The sequence below is a fragment of the Molothrus ater genome, chromosome 12 (genome assembly GCF_012460135.2).
Source record: "Molothrus ater isolate BHLD 08-10-18 breed brown headed cowbird chromosome 12, BPBGC_Mater_1.1, whole genome shotgun sequence".
Classification (NCBI taxonomy): Eukaryota; Metazoa; Chordata; class Aves; order Passeriformes; family Icteridae; genus Molothrus; species Molothrus ater.
The window spans coordinates 10,349,727-10,372,102 of record NC_050489.2 but is presented as its reverse complement, the minus strand read 5'-3'; the positions used below and the strand labels follow the sequence as shown (position 1 = coordinate 10,372,102).

Sequence of the window (22,376 nt, the reverse complement as noted above, 5' to 3'; positions counted from 1 at the left end):
ATTTGTCCAAGGACTGACTCCTCCCCTGTTTCCCTCCCTCCTTATAAGCTGTTGCAACCTTCTCCTCTCTGGTTTTTTGGCTGTGGGTGCCCCTGGGGCCTGTGGGGAGTTGCTTAGCTGCTGGTCTTTCTTTTTGCCCTGCGTGTTCAGTCTAGTTCTAGAAAGACCTAATGTAGTAAATGTTTTCTTTATATGCAATCTTTGAAGTACATACTCTCTACTCCACTGTTTAGTTTGAGCCAGAAATGTATGTACAGAACATAGAACTGGGGAAAAAATGGTGTGTGAGGGAGAAGGGTGTTTCTGAGCTTCCATTCAGCCCTTTATGTTTGCCAAAGTAATTTCTCTGCCCCCAGTTATAAACTCTGAGCCAGTAGCATCAGCTTCAGTTTCTGTTGGAAGAGATGGAGGGGAGAGAAAGTGTCTTTCTCACCAGCTTTTCCTTGATGGGAACACTGGGGTCAGCAAGGTCAGACTGCAGGGGAGGGCAGCTGGAAATGGCATCTGCAGCAGCCAGGGCGGAGCGGCCCTGGATCCAGGATCCAGGATCTTATGGCAGGGTGTGGAAGTGTGGCCTCTAAGGTGCTGCTCACTGGCAGCCTTTGATGCTTGGAACTTCATTAACTGAGCTACAGCCCTTGGTAGCTGCTTGTAGCTGTTCCCCTTTGAATGTGAAAGCTTCCTTTGCATATTCACCCTCTCTCTCCCCAGTCTTTACTCTTCATATTCAGTTCTTTGATCAGTCATCCACTAAGTTTTTTAAATATTCAGCTTTTTAAAATTACCAACCACTTACATACCTGCTTAATATGTCACTTTACCAGGAAAGTAATAAGAAGATGAAAGGAGGAAAAGTGACTTTTGTGTAGAAATATGGCTCAAGGTGTGAGTGGAGAAAAGAATAGTCCTACTTTATTATGTCTTATCATCTCTGAAATTATGTAGTTATTTTTCAGTCAACAAATTAACTGTGATTTTCCATCTGAAAATTATGAATTGGTTTTTGTCTGCCTTTCACTTATCATACCATACCATTACAGCAAACACTGGAATTCATAATGATATTGTGGAAACTGCTGATCAAAGCTTGTTTACATGGACTGTGTTCACTGATTTGCCAAAGTTGTCTCATACAGATGCACTTTAATAACTATTCTCTACAAAACTGATTTTTCAAAAAGATTTTTCATTCTGATTACACTGTAATCTTAGTTACCCTTGAGAGTGTGGGATTACATACATTTTTGTTTAAAAGTTTGTTCTACGTTATTATGATTCAAAATGTTCCATGAAGGGAAGATACTGAGGAAAAAAACCCCCTTATTCATAAGGAAATATTAATTACAGCTGTAAATCTAGTTAGTCTGATTAACAACTTCTAAAAAGTTCTCAATGAACAGCTGTGAAAATATTAAAAGGAGAAATTTTAATTCATCAGTAGACATTCCAAGATAGGAATTAAATAAACAAGCTTTTATCCTGACAATATCTCTATTACAAGTAAGTTGTATGGATACATAGTTTTAAGATTAATTTTACATTTTAGCATTTACAAACAGGATTTGTATAATTTTTATAGCTAAAAAACATATTTTCAAAATGTGTGGCTAAAAAATTGAGTGCTTCTCATCACCCTATCTTTCCTGGGATGTTTCACATAGAAACAAGCACTCCCATAAGTAGAAAACCAATGCAATTAGGATCTTAATCTTCCTCTGGGATTTATTCTGACATTATAAGCCTCGAGTCAGATTCAAGTGTTCAACTTCTTAAAATAATAGTGATGAAATAGTCCCTTCTGTCCTTACATTAGAAAATTACTTTCAAAATCATACTGTGCAGAACCAAAATTCATCTTAGAACTGTGATCCTCACCATTTAAATAAGAGCTATTAGGAAAGCAAATACAAAAGAATAAAAGAGTACAGTAAGTCAGTTTTACAATTTTCATGGTTCTGAATTCTGCACAGTTGGACTCACAGTGACTGAGGTTTCTAGTTCATAAATTAAGGAATTTGAAATAAATTCAGATTTAAATTTTTAATGCATTTTTTTCTCAGTGAGAGACGTTGAAGAAAGTGTAGTTTGAAGGGTGTGATCTGATCTTTAATTAGTCATTGATAGGAGCTTCTGCTATTCAGGAGCCATTAATGCAGTCAATCTCTCATGTTGTGAAACACACTGACAGCCATGCAAATACAAAAGTGCCTGAATATTACACACAAATGTATTCTTTTTATATTAAGTGAGTCTAGGAAGACAGGAGGTTTTCTATGGGGAATAAATAAATTTAATATTTTGTCCTTGTTATAATAGTTTGCTGCTGACTGAGCAGAGACCAACAGTAGGTCCTGAGATTCTACCCTAAGACCTAAATGACAAATTTTGATGATGCAGTTAGTGCTGTTCCATCTTACCTCTTCCTCAGGGAAAACAGATATGCAGTCAAAAGCATTCTTATATTGGTGCAGCTATAGCTGCATCCATTCTAGCAATTCCATTGTAATAAAAAAAGAAAATGGGAAAAATGAGTACATAATCTTGAATCAACACTACTAGTAGAAAAAGTTTCCATCTTTAAGCTTGTTTCAAAGAAAGTAGAGAAACACCACCCTGTTGGGTGTAAACTAGAGAGGGGTTTGTGTTTGATTTGCCGTTAGTTTCCAATAGCGTTCCTAAAATAAATGAGCTTCTAATTAATGTTTTCTATCTTACACTTTGTTAACTTAATTTCAAATCCAAAGAGAGCAACGTGCCAAAGCAGCTGAAGCCCCAGCACAGGTAGCAGGAGTGTGGGCAGCATTTTCTGTCAAGCTGTGAAGGCCTGTCTGGGAATTCACATTTCAGGCAGAGTTTCAGGAAGGCTTTCCCAAAGCAAAAGCCTCTGTGGCCTGGCCATTGCAGGCTCAGAGCCCTGCAGCAGCTCCAGCCTCACCTGCAGGTATCCATTCCACACAGACTGTTCAACTCTTGTTTGTGTATTGTCCCTCAGAATGAGGGGAGAACTGTGACCTGATGTCTTCCTCCTTATGGATAACTAGCACTGCTGTGCACTGTGAATCACCTCCTTCCATCCACTGCTTCACAGATATATTTAAATTGAAAACACCCATTTTAAATACTTTTTGTAGGTTTTTCAACAAATTTTAGAGATCTGATAATTTCTGTCTCCTCATTTACTGAAAGGATATGTCTTGTTATTAGCAATTATGCAAATAGAGACCAGTATGGAAAACTTGAAAACAGTCTCTTTATGAAAAAAACAACACAGCATTTTCACCACGGTAAAAAAGGAAACAAAAATCTAAACTCTTTACTTGGCTGCTTTTATTTTTTTACTTTGATTGCTTTATAAAGTACTGATAGCATGTTCTTGTAGTACAGAAATCACAAATGAATTTTCTGTGTACAAAAAAATCAGGGTTTTAACTGTGTAACTCTGCTTTTAGCTTTGAAAAGAAAGAAAATGCCATATTTCACCTTTGCATTGTAGGAAGAAAAAAATCATGTTGATATCAGTAATTATCTAGTAAGGTTATGTAGGTTTGTGTGGTTATGTAGGTTATTTGTCAAAACTCTTGTATCAGCCTCCCCCTAGAGGCACTGGGGACTTCAGTGGGAGGTGAGCAGGAGCACGGAGGCCGAGTCTGCCGTGCAGCGCTCGCTGTGCTCCTGCCAGGAGGGGTTTCTGTCCCTTCACCTGCCCGAGGAGTGCCATGTGTGCCTAGAGCAGCTGCAGGACACCATCTAGTGGTGCCGAGCCCGAGCTAATTACACATTTGTTTTATCCTTCCTCGTCTCTTTATAGCTCAGATTTCTTCTCAGAACCACAGCCACCACAAGGGGAAATTCTGGTCCGTTCAGAACTATCCAGACTTCCCACACTGAACAGTTCAGCATCACATTGACCATGCCTTAAACGATTCAGCCCCAGCACCCTTCCTTCCTCCATAGAGGTACAGGAAGGTGCTGGGCAATTTTGGGGTTTGGATTATGGGTATGTATGGTTTTGGGGTATGAACATAGGTACAGTGGGAAAATTCCTTACAGTATTTAGAATTCTGGGGGAAACTGATACAGAGTACCTAAAAGTAGGGAAAAGGGTATCTAAAGGTTATTTAGACATGCATTAATCATACAGTGTCGTACCACCCATAATGAAAGAAGTTTTTCACAAGATAAATAATATACAAAAAGCATTCTAGGCCTAATTAATCTCTTATACTGGCCAAAATACAAAGATTTGTTAAGTAGAATTATTTCACATTTGCTATGACTAGGAAGGGAATCTAAAAAAAATTTAAGAATTAGACAATTTAAGTATTAGACAAAGGCTTTTTTCATGTCAGAATATTATTCCTCTAGTTAGCAAAATAGGAAACTTTGGACTATAGTGGGATTTGGAGCATTAACAATGTTGAGTTCAAAGGCCTAATAAATATTTCTCACAGTCCTTCATACCAAAGTCAAAATGTTCTTCCCACTGTCATAGACTTGCAACATCCTGAGCGTGTACAGTCAACACCAAAATGTTGTTGAAGCCTCAGAATTTTGCAGGATAAGATCTATGACATCTGCAAAGCACGTAAGTGAGGATTTCATTATCACCTTTCATTCCTCAGCAAGGACAGCACCTGATATAGGCAAGACACTTTGAGGAATGGCTGGGTCTGAAAAGCCCACTGATGGAGGTAACAACATAAAGAAAGATTTCTGGACGCACAGCCTTCAAAGGAGAGTTGGTGGAAAGAGATTTAGAGCAGGAAAAAAATAGGAAAGAGCTGAAGAAAAAAAGGAGGTGTAACAAGTGACTGCTACTACTGCATGTAGCAGTGGAAGGCCTGAAGGGAAGCTGTGCAGCACTTCAGTGGTGTGGGCAAAGAGCTTGCATTTGAAACACTGAAGAACAGGAAATTGCCAAAGGGTTTTAGAAACTTGAGACAGCGGTTTAGCCAGAATAATAACGTTATTAACTGTCTGAAGGCTTTAAAGTGGCATTTTGAGGACAGGGGGATAGAAGGTTACAATAATTGAGACAAAGTGATAACCTTAGCATGGTATTTTTGCTCCTAGCTTAGGAACAAAAATAAATACACCCCTACATGCATTGATTTTTAAAATTCTTTGTAATTTTTATACTTGAGATAGCATGGATTTTGTTGTCACCTTCCAAACCTTGACAAATTGCTTCAGTTTTGGTATAGCACTTCTGTAATTGTTCTACTGGGCTCATAAAAAGTCTTATTACAAATAAAAACTAACTCCTGAGGTTTGTTCTTTTTTCGTCCTTTTCTTCAGCAGATCTTAGAGGTATATTTTTTATGCATATCTGTGTGTGCATATTTTTAATATAAATTTACATGTACCTGTGCAGCAATAGTATCAGAAGCAGGTATTATTAATTTTAAAAGGAGCTTTAAAATGTGCCAACAAGTGTACTCTTGTGGCTGATAAGGGCAGCGGGGTCCTGGGCTGCGTCAGGAAGAGCATTGCCAGCAGCTCAGGGCTGATGCTGCCCCTCTACCCAGCCCTGCTCGGGCACATCTTGAGCACTGTGCAGCTCTGGGCTCCTCAGCACGACAGTCACAGAGCTCCTGAGTGGCTCCATCCAACAAAGGTGACCAAGGGATGGGAGCCTCTCCTACAAGGAAAGGCTGAGGCAGCCAGGGCTGTTTGCCTTTGAGAGGAGGTGGCTGAGAGGGACCCTCAGCCCTGTCTGTCCTGTCTGCAGTGAGGGCTCCGAGCAGGGACCAGGCTCTGCTCCTGGGGCCCAGCAATGGGACAGAGGAGGGGACAGGAACGGAGTCCAGGGAGTTCCACCTGGAGATGAGCAAGAATTGTTAATACCAGTAATTATCAAGTAAGGTTATGTAGGTTTGTGTGGTTTGTGTAGGTTGTTTGCAGTGCAGGGCCCGAGCACTGAACAGCCTGGCCAGAGCCTGTGGAGTCTCCCTCACAGGGAACATTCCAGAACTGTCTGGACACAGCCCTGTGCCTGTGCTCTGGGGAATTCTGCTTGAGCAGGGAGGTTGGACCCGGTGACCCACTGTGGTCCCTCCCAACCTGCCCCATTCTGTGAGTCTGAGGGAAAAAAAAACACAAAAAAAATTTAATTTAAAATGTTTTTTAAATGTTCACTTTAGTAGCCTGCGAGAAGGAGTGACGAAAGTCCATGACTGGTTACGTCATCTCCAGTAGGAGGTTGGAGCTCTTGGCTCATACAGGCAGCATTAGCTGCAAAATTTTGGAGAGGCAGAGTGGCTGCCTCAGGCACACACACACGGTGTTCACCGCGCTGCAGCGCTGTGCCACCGTTCCGCTGCCTCTCGCTGTGCGGTGCGGGAACGTGTCCCCGCGGCTGTCCCGGATTGCATCGCCACAGCTCCGCCTTTCCTGCCCTTCCCCGGGCTTTCCCCGGCAGCCGCCGTCCCGCTCCCTCAGCCCGACCCTCTTCCCTCAGCGGCCGCGCTGGGACCGGCGCTCGGACACGGGGCGGTGCCGGACGGGCCCCAGGCCCCGCCCCAGGCGGCCTCTCGGACCCCCCGGCCAATGGCGTGCGTCCCCGCGCGCCCCGCCGGCCAATGAGAGTTGCTCTTTTCTCTAAGCTCCACCCCCGGCGCGGTCAGCCAGCTGAGAGAGTGACAGGTGCACCCGCGCGGTCCCATTGGTCCGCCCGCCATGAGACGGACAGGCTCTCGGACCAATCGCCGTGCGCGGGGCGGGGCCTGCAGTTCCCGGCCGGTCGGCCCCGCGCGGTGACGGAGCCCGGGCGGTCCCGGCGCGTCAGGGCCCGTCCCGCGCTGTGAGTGGCGGCTGTGGCCGCGCCGCCCGCCCCGCGGGGCGGTACTGGCAGCGGCAGGAGCCCATTGGCCGCGGGGGGCGGCCCGGATGTGCGGCCCGGGGGGCGGGCGGTAAATGGGGCTGTGCCGGGGGTAGCGGGAGCGGCAGCGGCGGCGGGGCCTGGGCCGCGCGGGGAGCGGCGGAGCCTCGGTGGGTGAGCGAGAGGGGCCACAGCGCCGGCGCTGTCCGGGCTGAGCCTCCCGGGCGGAATGGCGGCGGTGGGCGGGGGGGTCCCGTCCCCGCGGCACGGGAGGGCAGCGGGGCTGTTGTGTCGCTGAGGGCTGCGGGGTGTCCGCGGCCGCGGGGCCGTCACCTGCCGCCGGGAGGGGCTGGGCGGGCGCGGCCCGTTGGAGCTGCCCCGCGCGGGGGGCGAGCGGCGCCGCGGGCTCGGCGGCTGCCAACGGGGCCCGGCCGGCGCTGCCAGCGCTCTGCCCGTCCCTCCCCGCCCTGCGAGCGGCTTGGCGCTGTCGCACGGCCGCGGCCTCGGCGGGAAACACCCCGGGGCCGCTCCGGCTTCGCAGACTGCTCTTAACCTGCCGTGACCCGCGGCTGACAGCTCCTGCTGGAGCCCCCTGTGCCGGGGGACTCGGCCGGCCAGCACCCGTGTCCCTTAGGCTGCTGTCTAAGAGCAGGTGTCGCTGGCGTAGATTGCAGCTTGCTCGTGGACTGAGCTCGTAGCAGCAGGTGCTGGTATGGAACGTGTAACCCACCTGTGGAAGAAGAGTTGGCGAACAGGCTTGACTGGTCAGTGCTCCTGTTCGCCGCCACCAGCGCTCCCGTGTTGTCCGGCAGGTTAAGGTGTGGGTGAACGAGGATCTTGGGTACAAAGGCGGTCAGGAGTGGCTGTGCTGGGGAGAAATGAGTTCCAGGGTGAACTGACAGCAGCGGTTGTTGGACAAACACGTAATACTGTGTGTGCAGTATGCACTGTTCTCTGCTGCTCTGCTGAAATATCTCAGTTTGCTCTCCGGTGTGGGAGTGGCTCTCTTTGATTTGTTGACGTTTCCAGAAAATCTTTAGAAGCGTGCTCTGTTCCAGGCAGATAAAGTTTTTTTTTTTTTTTCCCATTGCTTTAGTGTTGTGTTTGATCAAATAACTCCATTGGTGAGAGAAGAAAAATATGACACATACTACAACAGTGGGTAAAATAAGACTTTTTTTTGTCGAGAATATCTAATGTAGAGAAGGAAAAGGTGCTAAAGCAAAGAAGTTAAATGTTATGATTTTGCTAGTGATAACTTCAGTGTTTTGAAGTCTTTTAGAGTGCTGATGAAGCATCAGATGACTTTACACTTGCTCTGGCTGCTGGTGTGTATTGCATACCTGGAGAGTGTGGACATGAAGTTATGCCTGGCAGCAGGTAGCTTTTGGTTCCAGTGTGGTGCTGTGGATAACTTAAAAGGCCTTTGCAAGAAGCAATATTGAAGTTTCTTCAGAAGTTTTGTCTTTGTCTAGTTGCTGTTTTACTGAAAGGAAAGCACTAGAGAAGAAGGTGGCTGTGGGAGGAGGACAGCTCAGGAGGGTTGCTGTCGCTTGCTATTCTTAAAGCAGGAGAAATCAGCAGAATGAGCTCTTCTGGATGAGATTCTGTGAATATTGACAGTGTGAAAGGAGAGAGAGGGAGATGGTTTTGAATGTTTTTATTCCCTTTCCATAAAATGAGGAGAGAGTATTGGGTTGTTTTGGGAAGGTGATGGTTTTAGTAGTTACAGCACTGGAAGATGCCATAGTGGTGGGTGCCTTGGGGTAGACACTGAGCCTTGGGTAGGTGTGAATGCCTAAACTGCCTAGAAATTCCACTTAATAATATCAGAACTTGTCTCTCCTTTGTCTGCTGCAGACATAGTGAGAAGTAGGATAGACAGTCAAATGTAAATTTGCTGTTACTTGGTTATTGTTTTTAATACTGATTTCAATAATTCCTGTGATTAGTGATGGGTGGTAAATTGCAAGGTGAAGGTACTAGAGAGCATAAGCAGTTGTGGATAAGTTTCCTTTAGAGCTAAGGCTTTCCACTTCCACGCTGCATAGGAGAGAATGTGATTAGAAATAAACTTCTAAACCCCCTGAAAGGCTGCTTAAATGGCCCTCTTCTGGGAGGCTTGTACTCTGAGCTTCTGAGTGCTCCACTGGAAACAGGATTTTAGCAGGTGCATGAGGCTGGAGGCAGTTTAACAATAAATTTAGGATGATACTGTGTATAATTTGTAACTGGCAAGCAACTGGATGAAAGACATCTGTACAAGACAACCTGGAAGTTATTCCTTAGCTTAACTAAAGCTCAAATAATGTTTTATTTGCTCTTTAAAGCATGTAAGTAGGCAAAGCTGGAAGTGTACTGAGATACATAGCTGCTTTCTGAAGGGTGGATCTGGTGACTGAGCTGCATCTAACATCAGTTCCCAAACTTGTAGAGAAGTTCCCTGTTTCCCTGGGAGCAGCTTGGGCTGGTTTTTACCTGCATGTGTTGTTCTTTGTCCTGCTGACTCCTTTTCTCCTATCTCTGGTTCCGGGGTAATGCAGCTTGTATTGCCTACTTGTAAAAAAACTTCAGCCCAAAACAAACAATCTGATCCCACCCCAATCCCATAATCGCTCCAGATTCCAGCTAATTGTCCTTCAGCCTATCTCAGCTCCCAGCACTTTTCCCTCTTGTCAGAGCTGGAGCTCAGGTGCTCTTTGTGCGTCAGTTCCTCCACCTCCGGAGTTTCCCGAGGAAACGTCTCCTGCCTTCCTGGCCCAGTGTCTTCCTGTCTTCCTTAGTCTGGCTGCTTGCATGGAAAGGCCTGTGGCACAGCCCTCTGGCATGACTCTGCTTTCCAGACAAGAGATGGGGAAAAGTGAAAACATCTTCCCCCTGCTCTCACAGGGTAGTAGCTGTGCTTTGACTTTCTCTCTTCAGTGGCTCAGAATGATGTGGAACTCTGGCTGCTGAAGAGGAAAAAATACCTGGAGGAACCTGTTGTATATTGGAATGTTTGAGATGATTTTGGGTGGAGAAATTGTTTTTCACCACTTTTCTGGAAGGTGCTTGCATTTTTTTTTTTTAGTGCTTGGCTGCTGCATAGCCTAAAGGCTATGATTTGATATTGATGTTTCTTTTAAACATTTAAAATTCCTAGACTTTCTTTGGATTATTTGTCTGGGTATGGTTTGTTTTATTTTTGGGTTTGTTTTTTTTTTTTCTTTCAATATGATTGGCATTTATGTTAATTTTAGGAAGATTTTTGGTCATAATTTTCTCTATTTTTGGTTTCCATTTTCTCTATAAACGAATCAGACCAATGGTGAACAGATGCTGCCTTCCTTACTGTAGTAAAAATGTAGTGTTGACCACAGTAGAAACCTGTGCCACTGGCTCTGTCTCTCTCATATCATGTTAGCTTTCTTGATCCATGCTGTGCAACTTTCTATTAAAGAAACTGAGTAAAGTGCCTCAAAACCTAAGGTGATGGAGCCAAAAATGGGAGGCTGAGATGAGGAAGGAAAGTAGGAGGACTGGAGAGGAAAAAAAGAGTGGAGGCAATAGGCTGTGCCAGACAAGAGGTGCTATGGATCAGGGTTGTTGAACAAGGAATAGCAAGACTTAAAAAAAGAAAAAAAAAAAGATAGAAAGAGAGGAAAGCAAGGACATGCACAGTAGATGACACTGAAACTCCAAATACTGCTGAAGTCCTTGTTATTGGGCTGCTGATCTAAAGAGCACTAAGCCTTAGTGCTAATAATGAAACCATTAAATAAGCCACAGAGAAACTTCTGTGTTCTGTGGCTTTGTCTATTCCTGGTGGTGTTCCAATGCAGATGAAAACAAAATGACACATACATGATGCAAACTCAATGAAAGGATCATCTCTGTCACTGGGAATGACAGAATTTCTCTAACTGGGACACTTCAGAAATGTGCAGAGTCAAGGGTGTCTGTGAGGGACAGTTCTTAGCAGGGTCATGGTTCTGTCTGGTGCTGGACTGAAATAGGAAGGTGATAACTTTAATATTTTCCTGTGTAGAGAGTCTTCCTAAACTGTGCTGAGCCAAGAGATGACCCTTTTTTATTCTTCTCATTGGGAAGATGAATATGGAATGCAGAATGTAGAGTCTTTTTCTAGCAGAAAGGAGGCAGAGATTCAGGTGCAAAAATAGACACATTATTCTTCTGGAGCACATAATAGAGCTTTGGCATTTTTAACTCTTGTTGGTCTTACATGCATAAAGTTTTCTTCAGAAGTTACAGAAAGATAATGCTGACTGTAGAATTAGATCTGAGTACTATGTATATCTTGAGTCCTGTTTATCTGTTAAATGCCTGTTTGTCCTGTGTCCTTTTAGGGTACAAATCCAAAGGGCCTGAGGACACTCGGAAGACGCCGGGAAGTTGCAGCCCCTTGTTTGGAATACACGTTATGAACCCTTTCTGGAGCATGTCTACAGGTTCTGTGCGCAAGGTGTGTCATGAATGGATGCCAGGAGGTGTTGTCATGCTTGGGAGGGGTGGTAGCAGTGCTGGGAAAAAACATCAGGTGATCTGCACGTGGTGTTTTATTGTGCTTTTATCCCGAGGGTTGTGATCACCTTCAGTAAAAGTGTAAACTAGCTTTGAGCTGTGTTAACTGGAATGTGCCTGTGCATAGAGTCTACTCCATGATTTGTTGACTTTTTATCTGAAATATCTTTAAGTAGGAAATGGGAAACAAATTAGTTCACATGGTGGAAACACTTTTTTCATAAGACATTTTAGTGTCTTATGTAGAGCTTAGCCATAGCATGTGCAATGAGCTTTGACAAAACTATGCCTCTATAGTGTCGTTGATTTTTGAGGTTGTAGCAGTAATAAAAGCATGGGAGTTCTAGGGTTAATCACTTCCCAGGTGTTCAGTACTAGGGCAAATTATGTAACATTGATCATGAGGTGTTGTTACTAGTCCAGGTCTTGGGCCCTTCCAAGCACCACACTTAAATCCTGCTTTTGTCACCACACATAGCCTAAGCACAAGTCTGTAGCCTGCACATTGGTCCTGGCAATCTGTAGAATAATTTTGGGGTCTGTGAGTAGTACAGTGTTTGTTGGCAGTGGTTTGTTCTTTTCTTCCAAGAAAAGGCAGCAAAGGCATAGAAAGGTTCCTATGGTAAAGCTGTTTAAACTTGGTGCAACTGCCAAGGGGTGATTCTTTCACTGTAGGAGTGAGCTATAGGATCAGTTCCAAGTGGAATGTTGATGTCTTAAGCACAGGCAGGAAGTGAAATACATAAAACCTTGTTTTTTCATCTCAGTTTTACTACACTACTTTAAAGAGTCTTTGAAGACTGCAGTGTAAGGATGCTTGTCAGCAGAAATGATTTATCTTGATGCACTGTGTGCTAGAAATAGATTGACTTGTAAGCTGATGTTATATACTGTCTGGTTTCAGGTTCTAAATAAATGTAAGCCTTCTTAAGCATTTGACCTAATCTGCAGATTTCCTATCCAGCATTGAATACTTTTGTACTTGTAGGTTGTGTTCAGTTAAACAAAAGTCTATATAAAAATAAAATGCAAAGGGACAGCCCTCCATGCCCTTCCTCAAGCAATAGATCACCAAAACCCAAGATATGTTTCATTGGCCTAACTTGTAATTACCATAATTTGGTTTAAACCCATGTTAAAATATGTCCATATGTTAAATGTGTCTGAAATACAGCTGTGATCTCATGGCTCTCCTTTGATTTGACAGAGATCTGACACTGAAGAGAAAACACTGAGTGGAGAGCTGCGAACCAGTCCCCTGCGAGGATCTGCAAAGAAACAGTTGCCTTCCATCCCAAAGAATGCTGTGCCAATAACCAAGCCTGCTTCACCTGCCACCTCCTCCCAGTCCACCAATGGAACACATGCTTCCTATGGGCCTTTTTATTTGGAGTACTCACTACTTGCAGAATTGTAGGTTTTCACTTTTTTCATCTTTTTTAGGTCACTGGGCTTATGCTTCAGTGGGGAAAAAGCCCTGCAGGGGCCTAGTTCTTGCATGATGTCTGTCATAGTCCTTCAAGGCAGGAAAACATTGCAGAGTTCTTTTTCTGGAGCAGCAGCCTTGATCTCTTGAGACAGAAAGGGAGAATATGAGATTTTAAGGAGTGCTTTTAGATGTAATTCTCTCAAATTATTACATTTCTTAATCTTGAAGTAAGAACATTGTGAGTTTAGTTATCCTAATGGCTTTTTGGTCAGAAATACCAAGTATTTGAAAAAGTATTAAAATAGAAGCAAGCAGATGTCAGGTGGGAAGATGCTCATGAATATATGGTGCTATCAATGGAGTTAGGATGTGGGACCTTCCTTCAGTTGTCACATGAAACACTTGAACGCCGCCTGATCCAGTTGATCAAGCGGATGTTGGGGAGTCTGTATTCATTTCTGTGATATTTAACATGAAACTTGTGAGGGAGGAGTTGCATTTCACCCATCTAGTGATTTGTAGGCTGCTGTGGGAGCATAACAATCTGTCTTGAGAACTTTCTAGTTATATAACTGGTTAGTGCTAGAGAGCTGAAGGGACTTCCTCTGTAATAGACATACTGGATTCCCAAGTATGTAGTGCCTTTTGGAATGAAATCCCTGGAGTCCTTATGCAACACTGAGTCTCAGTTCTTGTATTTAACTGTTAAATTGAAAGTGAGAACTCTCAAAACATTTATTTCTTTTTCAAGCAATTGACCCTGCCTTTTAATTCAGGAAAGATATTTTTCTTCTGAGTAAATATATTGGTTCTATAATGCAAATTCATTATTGGGGAACTAATAACAAATACTAGGGAAATGGTAAGCAGAGAACTGTGTTAATGTTTTGCTTTAAGATTGTTGTTTATTTGTGCAGGCATTTAGAGTTCAGTTTAATGAACCCATATGCCAAGTAACTGGAAAACCTGTGAAATTAATTTGGGTTTTGGTTTGTTTTGGCCATTGTCAGTGTAATCTTAGCTTGATCTCTAGCATAGTGTCATCTAAAACTGAAAAAAATACTTGTTTAAATTGAGGTTGAAGTTTGGTCACATTTCAGTTGCAACTACAATTTTCTCTGAATCTGTGTTCAAAGCTACTTAATTGAATTTCCTTTTTCTTCCTTACTTTGAGCCTGGGGATTCAGCAGAAAATTGTAAATTTCTATACTGACATATGTTAAATGCATCTACTGAGGGAAGAGTTTTTCTACTTCTCTGCTTTATCAGGAGGGAGTAGTGTTCTCTGCTAGTAAGTCTTCAGGTGGAGTGGTGTGAAAAGCAGGAGGGAAAGAGTGTGATTTCGCTATATTTGTCACCTCCTTCTGTGAGCACCTCTGGGAATTGGGAGTGAGTTTGTGGCAGAAAGCCCTGTTGGGCTGTGGGTGGTGCCTGCTGGGTTTGCTGTGGCTGTGGAGCTCTCTGAGTGCTCACTCTGATTGCAGCACCTTGGTGGTGAAGCAGAAGTTGCCGGGTGTCTACGTGCAGCCCTCGTACCGATCGGCTTTAAGTAAGTTTAAACTTCAATTGTAAATTGTTCTATATATGTACATGTGTTAATTCTTTCACTCAAGCAGACTTTCTCACTTGCAGTGTGGTTTGGTGTGATATTCATAAGGCATGGGCTCTACCAGGATGGTGTCTTCAAGTTCACTGTCTATATTCCTGATAATTACCCAGATGGAGACTGCCCGGTAAGTGGCTGTGTCTTGGCTTTTTCTTCTTTCCTGGTGGTGTGAGTATAGCTTTTTGTTAAAGCTGATACTCCAATTAGCTTCCCTTTTCCTTGAACTCATTTTGTTCACTTGACTGGGCTTATTTGCCATGTCTTGTACACATTTGCAAACCACTGTGGAGGAATTGCATTACTCTGATTACTGAGGCTGGTGTGGAGTGAACTTCCTGAGGTCAGATGCATTAGGGTGTTAAATAATCAACCAGTTCTTTCCCTCCACTCTTGATTTGCTACTTCCTCAGCAGGAGCTTGAAACTGAAGCCTTTAAAGAGGTATCAGAATTCTAAATAGTGATATAATGGAATGTAAAATCCAGACACCTGTGCTGTGCTTGCTATAATACTGCAGGATTTCTTGATTGTCTCTTCTACATTACATTGAAACAAGGAATTAAAAATTTGATGAGAACATGGTGAAGCAAAGGGAGAAGGAGATAGGTAGTATGGTGTTATATTCCATCTCTGCTTTCTCTTTAGTGAAAAGGTTCCAAGTTATTAGACCAATTTTAAAATAAAAATAAAATAAATACTTTGTGGCAGTCACTCGTCAGAGCAGCTTACCCTCTTGGCCACAGTTCTCTAAGACAGAGATTTGAGGGCAGGTGCACACAACTGCTGGTTTGGGTAGCTGCCTGCTTGGTGTCAAGTTTTATGTAAAGCTATCATCTTTAAAATAACAGAACTAGTAGGAAACCTTTCTCTTGAAACTCAGTTTTCTTTTGGAAGAACATGTTCATGAGCTGTACAGAGCTGAAGACACCCAGGTGTCACTGCTCAGTTTACTTAAGTGTGTAGGATAAAAAAAAGTATTGATTGTAGCTCAGGTATGTAGAAAGCTTTCAGTCACAAATAGCTAAACCAGAAAAACTCCTTTAATCTGCTCTTACCTGGTATTATTACCTGTGTTGGCACTAGTGCCTGTGCAGTTAACTGGATTAGTTTCCTGATTTGGTGATAGCATGTGAGAGAGGACAAGACCCTGCATGTTACACAGGTGTGTTGGGTTACAGTTTCACAGCTGGTAGCAATCACTTGCAGTTGCTTTCTTTTAATACAATAACAATTAACTAGTATTTGGAAGCAACATTTGACTGACCTTCACCCAGTGGTGTTGACTTTAGGGTTGAAGTTGTCATAATGAATTTTTTTTTCCTAACCCAGCGCTTGGTTTTTGACCTGCCTGTCTTCCACCCACTAGTGGACCCTTTATCTGGTGAACTGGATGTGAAAAGAGCATTTGCGAAATGGAGGTTAGTGCTGACAATTTGATGGATAATTTGAGAAGTTGGTTCCATTCTTCATCATGCTTTGTTCTTTTTAGGAGAAATCATAACCACATATGGCAGGTGTTAATGTACGCTCGCAGAGTCTTCTACAAGATTGATACAACCAGTCCTCTGAACCCTGAGGCTGCAGTGCTGTGAGTATCTTCCATGTGTATGGGCATGGCCTCTTAAGTGGTTTTAGCATAAAAAAAAATCCGTTTTTTTGCAGAAACAAGAGGTTTGTAAAATTCTGTCCACTTGTCATCTCTGCCTCCAGGCTTGGTTGTGTTAGGAACTCAACTGGGGGTTTGCCAAGTCTGCTTCTAGAGCAAACTTGTGGCTCCTTGCAGTTACTTAACACTACTTACTTCTATCTTGCAGGTATGAAAAGGATGTTCAGCTGTTCAAAAGTAAAGTGGTAGACAGTGTCAAACTATGCAGTAGTCATTTATTTGATCAGCCCAAAATAGAGGACCCCTATGCAATCATGTGAGTACTCTGAGCAAATTCACCCTGTCCTAATGTTTTGAGAGCAAATTTTGGTGTAGTTGCTGATGGCAGCCTTTCTCTGTCAGGCTAACTGACCTGCTTTTGTTATAGAAGAACAATCTCAAAGCAGTAACCGAATAAACAATCTCCCATCTCCCTCAAGCAGAAATGCCCATGAATTAATATTGCTTTCTGGCTTTCCTGAGCTCAGCTTGGGTGATTGTAGCTTTGGTCAGAGCTTTAAAATCCTCCTAAAGCTTGCATGCATGGGGGATGGAGTAGTCAGCTTCATGGTGAATATGAGAGGTTTTTCATGTCATGTGTGCTGAATTTCCAGTTGTCAGAAATGAAAACCAAAACATTTATTGTTGAAAAGATCCATTACAATATGAGTTTAGTTCTTAACTATATTTTTTAACACCACTTATAATTTACTTAAAATTCAATGAACTAAACAAAGGAAAATCGCTGCTTTCTGCTCTTTGTTGTAGTTTGCAAAAAATGCCAAGTAAGAGTAAACTATACTTTTTCTGTAGTTTTTCTCCATGGAATCCAGCTATACATGATGAAGCTAGAGAGAAGATGTTGACTCAGAAGGTACGTGCAAAGTTCACATTCTCACTCTAGGAAGGGTTTATTGCCTGATTGAGGAAGAAAGATAGAAAGCTTTTCTGTCTCTGTGTACTGGAGAGACCTTTTCCCATCCCTCTTTTGGCTTAGCAGGATTGCTGGAACTGCTGTGGTCTCCTAATGAAGCAGTTATGTCACTGCTCTAACTTCAGTGTGTTAAGTAATTAGTCACTTAGCCAGAAAGCTTTGTTAGTACAACTCTTGGCACAGAGCAGATTTTTTTTTTGTTTATGGATGAAGGGATGAAGAGATTCACTGGCAGCCTGTTAGCTTGTCCTGCACTTGTCATGGCTGTTACCATTTCTTCATTACCTGACAGTCCCCAGCTGCTTTGTTTTCTTCTGTTGAGATCTTCCATTACTGAATCAAAGCTTCAGCCCTTTCTTCTCCTTGCAAAGTTTCTGAAGCAGCACAAGCACATCTCTTGCTCACTTCTCTAATGCTGCAGATTTCTGATGAGGCAACATCAGTTCACCAAAAGGTGCTGAGAGTTCCTTCCATCACAGAGTGCTCCTTGTGACAGAGCAAGAATGTGTTGGCTCATAGAGCTTTCACCTGATGGGTGATGGGATGCAAGAGATTCAGACTGTTCATGTGTTTTGTTTTCTTAATTACTGCTTTGCACTTGACAAGGCACACAGCAATTCTGAGTCTGTACTGAGTGGCCTGACAAGTCAATCCACTTGTAGTACAAAGGGATTCTGAAACAGTGGCTGCTGTCATAGCTGGACTGGCAAGGAAATGCAGTCTGAATGTTTTGGTTACTGACTTGGCCTAGAGCTGTGTTATGGTTTGCTGGGGTTTTGGGTAATGAAAAATTATTTTTTTGTCAGTTTGAACTTGTCTTCCACACTTCATGCTTTATCTCATGTTCTTGCATGTCTTCTGGCATGAATGAGGTTTTTAAATTGATCTTAATACAATACACTGCCTGAGCTCAGTGTGGCAGTACTCCCAACTGCCAGAGTCACATTAGATCCTCAGAACACACAGGAAAATATTTTGGCCAGATTGACTTCTTGATGTTCATACAAAACTTAAGAAATACTTTTGATATTACTTTTTCTCATCCCTTTCTCCTTCATTCATCACCTCCTTCTTATCCTTAAATCAAAGACAAATAATAGCTTAGAGTGCTTGAAATGGAAAGGGTCTGATATTGTCTCCGAGACTGATAGGCAACAGTGACCTTTCTTTTGTCCTGTTTTCTTTGGTGATGCCTGTTGATTTCTTTTTAGGTGAAAACAAACATCTTCAGTAACTATTGCATGCATGGTACTGTGTTGCTCCAGTTGTTTGTTGATAGGAATGGCCCAGCTTCTGTGCTGTAGTGTGTCCCAAAATGCCAGTGTAGCTGAGAATGTTCCTTGTAAAAACAAGTTCCCAAATCATCCTACAGCCCTGAATTCTATTCCTTGGGTAACAGCTGGGCCCTTCAGGAAGGGCAGTGACGTTCCCTGCTGAGCACTTGGCTTTTCCAAGGTGTGGTTCCTGTGTGCAGCATGGGAGAGGCAGCTGCCACTGCCAGGCTCAGGCTGGACTCATCCCTCTTGTTTGCTGTTGCCCAGTGTGTTATGGCAGGTCTGTCACACGTTGTCACCTTTGGCACAAAGCATGGGGAGGGGCAGAAGTGCAGGTTCTCTCTTCCTGCTGCATTAATTTACTTTGTCAAGTAAAAGATGTTCCATGTTACAACCAAGTCTGCTCATGCAGTTTTCATTTTTCTAGAGCTCAGCACACCATTCCAGGTTTGGTGTAGTTGTTGTACACTTCCTGCTATTAAAATAATCCTGCAAGCTCTTCTGCTGCTTTGGCCAGCTACAGGAGATGTCTAATTTACTGATGTCTAACTGCTTTGAATCTACAGATGCTCCAAGTTGTATCTTTTTTCTTCAATTTCAACCTTTGGTTTTTTTTGTCTTCTAAATTGCAATAGTGAGTTCAAAGTGTTTGTTGCACTGTTGGGTAATAGTTATTGTCAATAGTTATTTAACTGTGACAAATGCTCAGGAAAGGGAAGGATGGGACCATCCTTGGAAAGCATTAGGAAACTCCCATGTTTAGCAAAGGCATTAATTGCTACTTTGGCACGTTATTTGGGCTCCCATCCACCTGTGGGGTGCAGTGTTCCTCCCCAGCACGCCCAACGTTGCCTGGCAGAATGACAGGAGCAGTGCTGGTGGGGGTTTGGATTGGCATTTCTTTCTGTAGAACCAAGAAATGTGCTGAGGAGCAGTGCAGTGCTGGGGCCTCCAAGCAAAAGGAGTATCCTTGAGTCTTTATGGTGGGATAGGCCAGCTGTACCCAAGTCCTTAAAACTCCTCTATTGTCAGGGTGGTTCTGCAGATGCCACACACATTCCTAGAAATTAAACCAGTGGCCATCTTAATATTCCTCTTTGAGAGATGAAATGGTGCAAGTCTCTTTTGTGCTTGTATTTGCTAAAGGTATAAAACAGATGGAGGGGGAGCTGCGAGGGTTTGGGTATGTTACAATTGTAACTTTAGCTTTGTTTTCCCCAGAAGAAGCCGGAAGATCAGCACTGCAAAAGCATGCACGTCTCTGGCCTGTCCTGGGTGAAGCCTGGCTCAGTCCAGCCCTTCAGCAAAGAAGAGAAGACAATGCCCACTTAGCTGTCCTGGACACTGGTGCACACAACACTTTGTGGGGGTGGAGGGAATGTAACGGAGGGAGAAACAGCAGAGCAGCAGTTTCCTTCTTGACCACGGATTAGTAAAACCTGAATGGTAGCAGTGACTGCAGTAAACCTGTTCAGTGGATTACTGACTCTTAATGTTTTACATATGCATTAGGTTTTAAAGGCTTGCCTGGAGTTTGGAAGTCTCTCTTGAACACTACAGTACTTCTACCTGAAGACTGTCTAGGGTGGGTAATTCCTCAGGGCTCTGAAATGCCTGGAGGTTTTGGGTTGGTTTTTAAGCTTTTATTTTTTCCCTCCAGGAATAGCAATTTTTTAAGAAGAATCTTAAATCACTGGCGGAAATATTAGTATGGGAAATACGATGCCAGAGTTAAGCTGTGTTCATGTAAACTAATATAGCAGAGTTAAACACTATATTTAATGGTTTTAAATACTTTTGGTTTCTATTGTAAATATGTTAGGATTTGAAATTGTAAATAGACGGTTCATTGACTCTATTTAGCACTTTCCAGAAGTAAAGCTGGGGATGATGTACGATGTATTATTGATTTGTAAATGGATACTGTCACTAAACGCACATTCGTCTGGCAGGGTGAAAGCAGAATGTCAGGCTTGTTAGACTTTTTAGTACAGAAACACTAAAAGCTTTTAATGGTTGTCTCTTGAGCTAATAAAATCTTAGAGGGATTTAGGTTCCCTAGGTGTCTAGGGGATTTCTTAGGATAGTTGACTGATGTGTGTTAATAGTGACAAAATAAAAAGAAACTGTGCTCTAGCTTTTGTCCTTGTTAGTCTGTGCTGTGGACACTTAGTGAAGAGTGGCTGCACAGGTACTTTTCTGCATTGGTGTTTGAGATGCTCATGGGATTCCAGGAGCAGCTCCAAAGCTCAAGTGGACTTGGGACAGACTCTTCTAATGTCACAGCCTGGTGTGATGCCTTTTCTTGCCTCCCAGGAGTGTCTTATCAAAACCTGTAGTGCTGACCCCTTGGAGCTGGGCTGCTTTTCCTTTGACTGCCTCTGCCTGTACTGGTGGCATTAGTGCAGCCAACTGCCTTGGACAGCCTGTAGTGACTCGGGGTGTTTTGGGAGGGTGGGCAGTGCTGTGGGGTTTGTGTTGAGTTCTTTTGTGTTCTGTTTTTATCTGACAGTTAAATTCACTTGTCATTTGCAATCTGTTCTGTTTGAGAACAACTCCTTGGCTTCTAAGGAAATAGACAGAGACTTTCCCATGTAGTGTCATAAGTGACAGGAAAACCAGATGGCTTTGTGGCACTGTCTCTGTCAGTGTTCTGAGTGGCATTAATGTCCCAATAGCCTCAGTATTCTGGACACTTGGCAGGTTATGAAAGTGCCTCAGAATTGCCATGTGCCTGGTCAGATTTGCAGCAGGACAGGAATGGAGGAACTGATTTGAAGGTGAGTTTGTGTTGCCTGGAAAAGTGTTGCTGTGTGCCTTTCAAGGAAAGGATGTGGGAAAAGTTTGAGGGTGCATGTATTGGCCTGCGGTGTTGGCACTAAAATAGTGTGAAATGAGTTCTGTTGCTGACATTCTTTTTTTTTTTTTTTTTTTGGGGGGGGAAGGCTGAAACTGAAATGGTTGGGCAGGTGCAAGCCTGGAGCTAAACCAGCCTGTAACCATTCCTCTTTATTCAGTTCTATGATTGCTCAGAAGGCTCTGTTATAAATCACTGACTTGCACATTCCCTAAGCCACTTAGGTGAAGGACTGGCAGAGAAGTTAAATCCCTTCTAATCTTGGGCAGCTCTTTGGGCTCAGCTGCTGGCCAGGAAACTCCACAGCTGGCAAGACCAGTGCCCAGGAGCAGTGACAGGATAATGCTGGCAAGGTGATGGTTTGTGGAGTAAGTTTTGTTTCTCTCAGCTGTCACAGACCCTGCAAGGCTGGTCACCAGGTTGGATTGCTCCAAGTCAAATCCAGCTAATAGCAGTTTGTTGAGAATAATTTTATTTATTTAGGGAATGTAGAATTTTGTTTGGCTTAGAATGAGTAATTTGAAAAATTATTTGATTGAGAAAGGGGAGAGAATGCAGTGTACTTTTGTAATCAGATTTGTGTATTAAAAGCTGTTCCAGGAGCAAGCCAGGTGAATGAGTACTGAAACAGTGCCATGAGAATCAAATCCTTTTCTCCTGGCTTTTGCTGTTTTTCTTAGAGCAGGTACATAATTTGGTGAAAGAGTAAGGTCTGGCCAATACTTTGATAAGGGAATGTTGCTGAAAATCATCTTTGGAATTCTGAACTCTCTAAAGAACATTTCCAAGGGATCTGTAAGTTACACCACTGGAGTTTCCTGCTGAGGTTGCAGTTGGATTCCAACCAAACTGTTCTAAGTCATGAAAGAAAGTATTTGAAGCCACTTCAGATTTATCTTTTTGAATATAAAGTTTATGCTTTTTTTTTCCTTTGGAACACATTTGTTGGGAGTTTTTGGGGTTTTTTTAGCATTTTCTTCAACGTAGAAACTGCAAGTTCTATCTTTATTATTAGTTACAGCTGAGGCTAACTTAACAACTTGTTTTCAGAAAGGAACAGGAACTATTGATGAAATAGTCTCAGGCCCCCTAGGTAAAAAGGCAGGGGACAACCAGTGCATCTGTAGCTGTACAAATATAGCAGCAGTGGTGGTCAGAGCTGTTCTAAACTACCTAAGAATGTTTAGAAATTCCCCTCAGTGGGAATGTGGGTACTGAGTCCCCAGCATTCAGGAAATAATTCTGCTGTCACTGGGTGTGTGAGATCTTGTGTGAACAGCTCCTGCAGGGA

The 22,376-nt window shown here is 43.1% G+C and overlaps 1 protein-coding gene across 2 annotated transcripts; it reads left to right on the top strand.

Moving 5' to 3' along the window:
- The first annotated feature begins 6,911 nt into the window (after nt 1-6,911).
- On the top strand, nt 6,912-20,364 carry AKTIP (AKT interacting protein). 2 transcript variants are annotated; one of them, XM_036390454.2, is made up of 10 exons: nt 6,912-6,990; nt 11,167-11,282; nt 12,549-12,754; nt 14,255-14,319; nt 14,403-14,503; nt 15,705-15,793; nt 15,865-15,963; nt 16,190-16,297; nt 16,834-16,894; nt 19,453-20,364. In XM_036390454.2, the coding sequence occupies exons 2-10, from the start codon at nt 11,241-11,243 to the stop codon at nt 19,558-19,560; spliced, it is 879 nt and encodes a 292-aa protein (XP_036246347.1). In that variant the 5' UTR covers nt 6,912-6,990; nt 11,167-11,240; the 3' UTR covers nt 19,561-20,364. The 2 variants fall into 2 exon arrangements, with proteins under 2 accessions (XP_036246347.1, XP_036246346.1); XM_036390453.2 differs by having other exon boundaries at nt 19,450-20,364.
- The last annotated feature ends 2,012 nt before the right edge of the window (nt 20,365-22,376 follow it).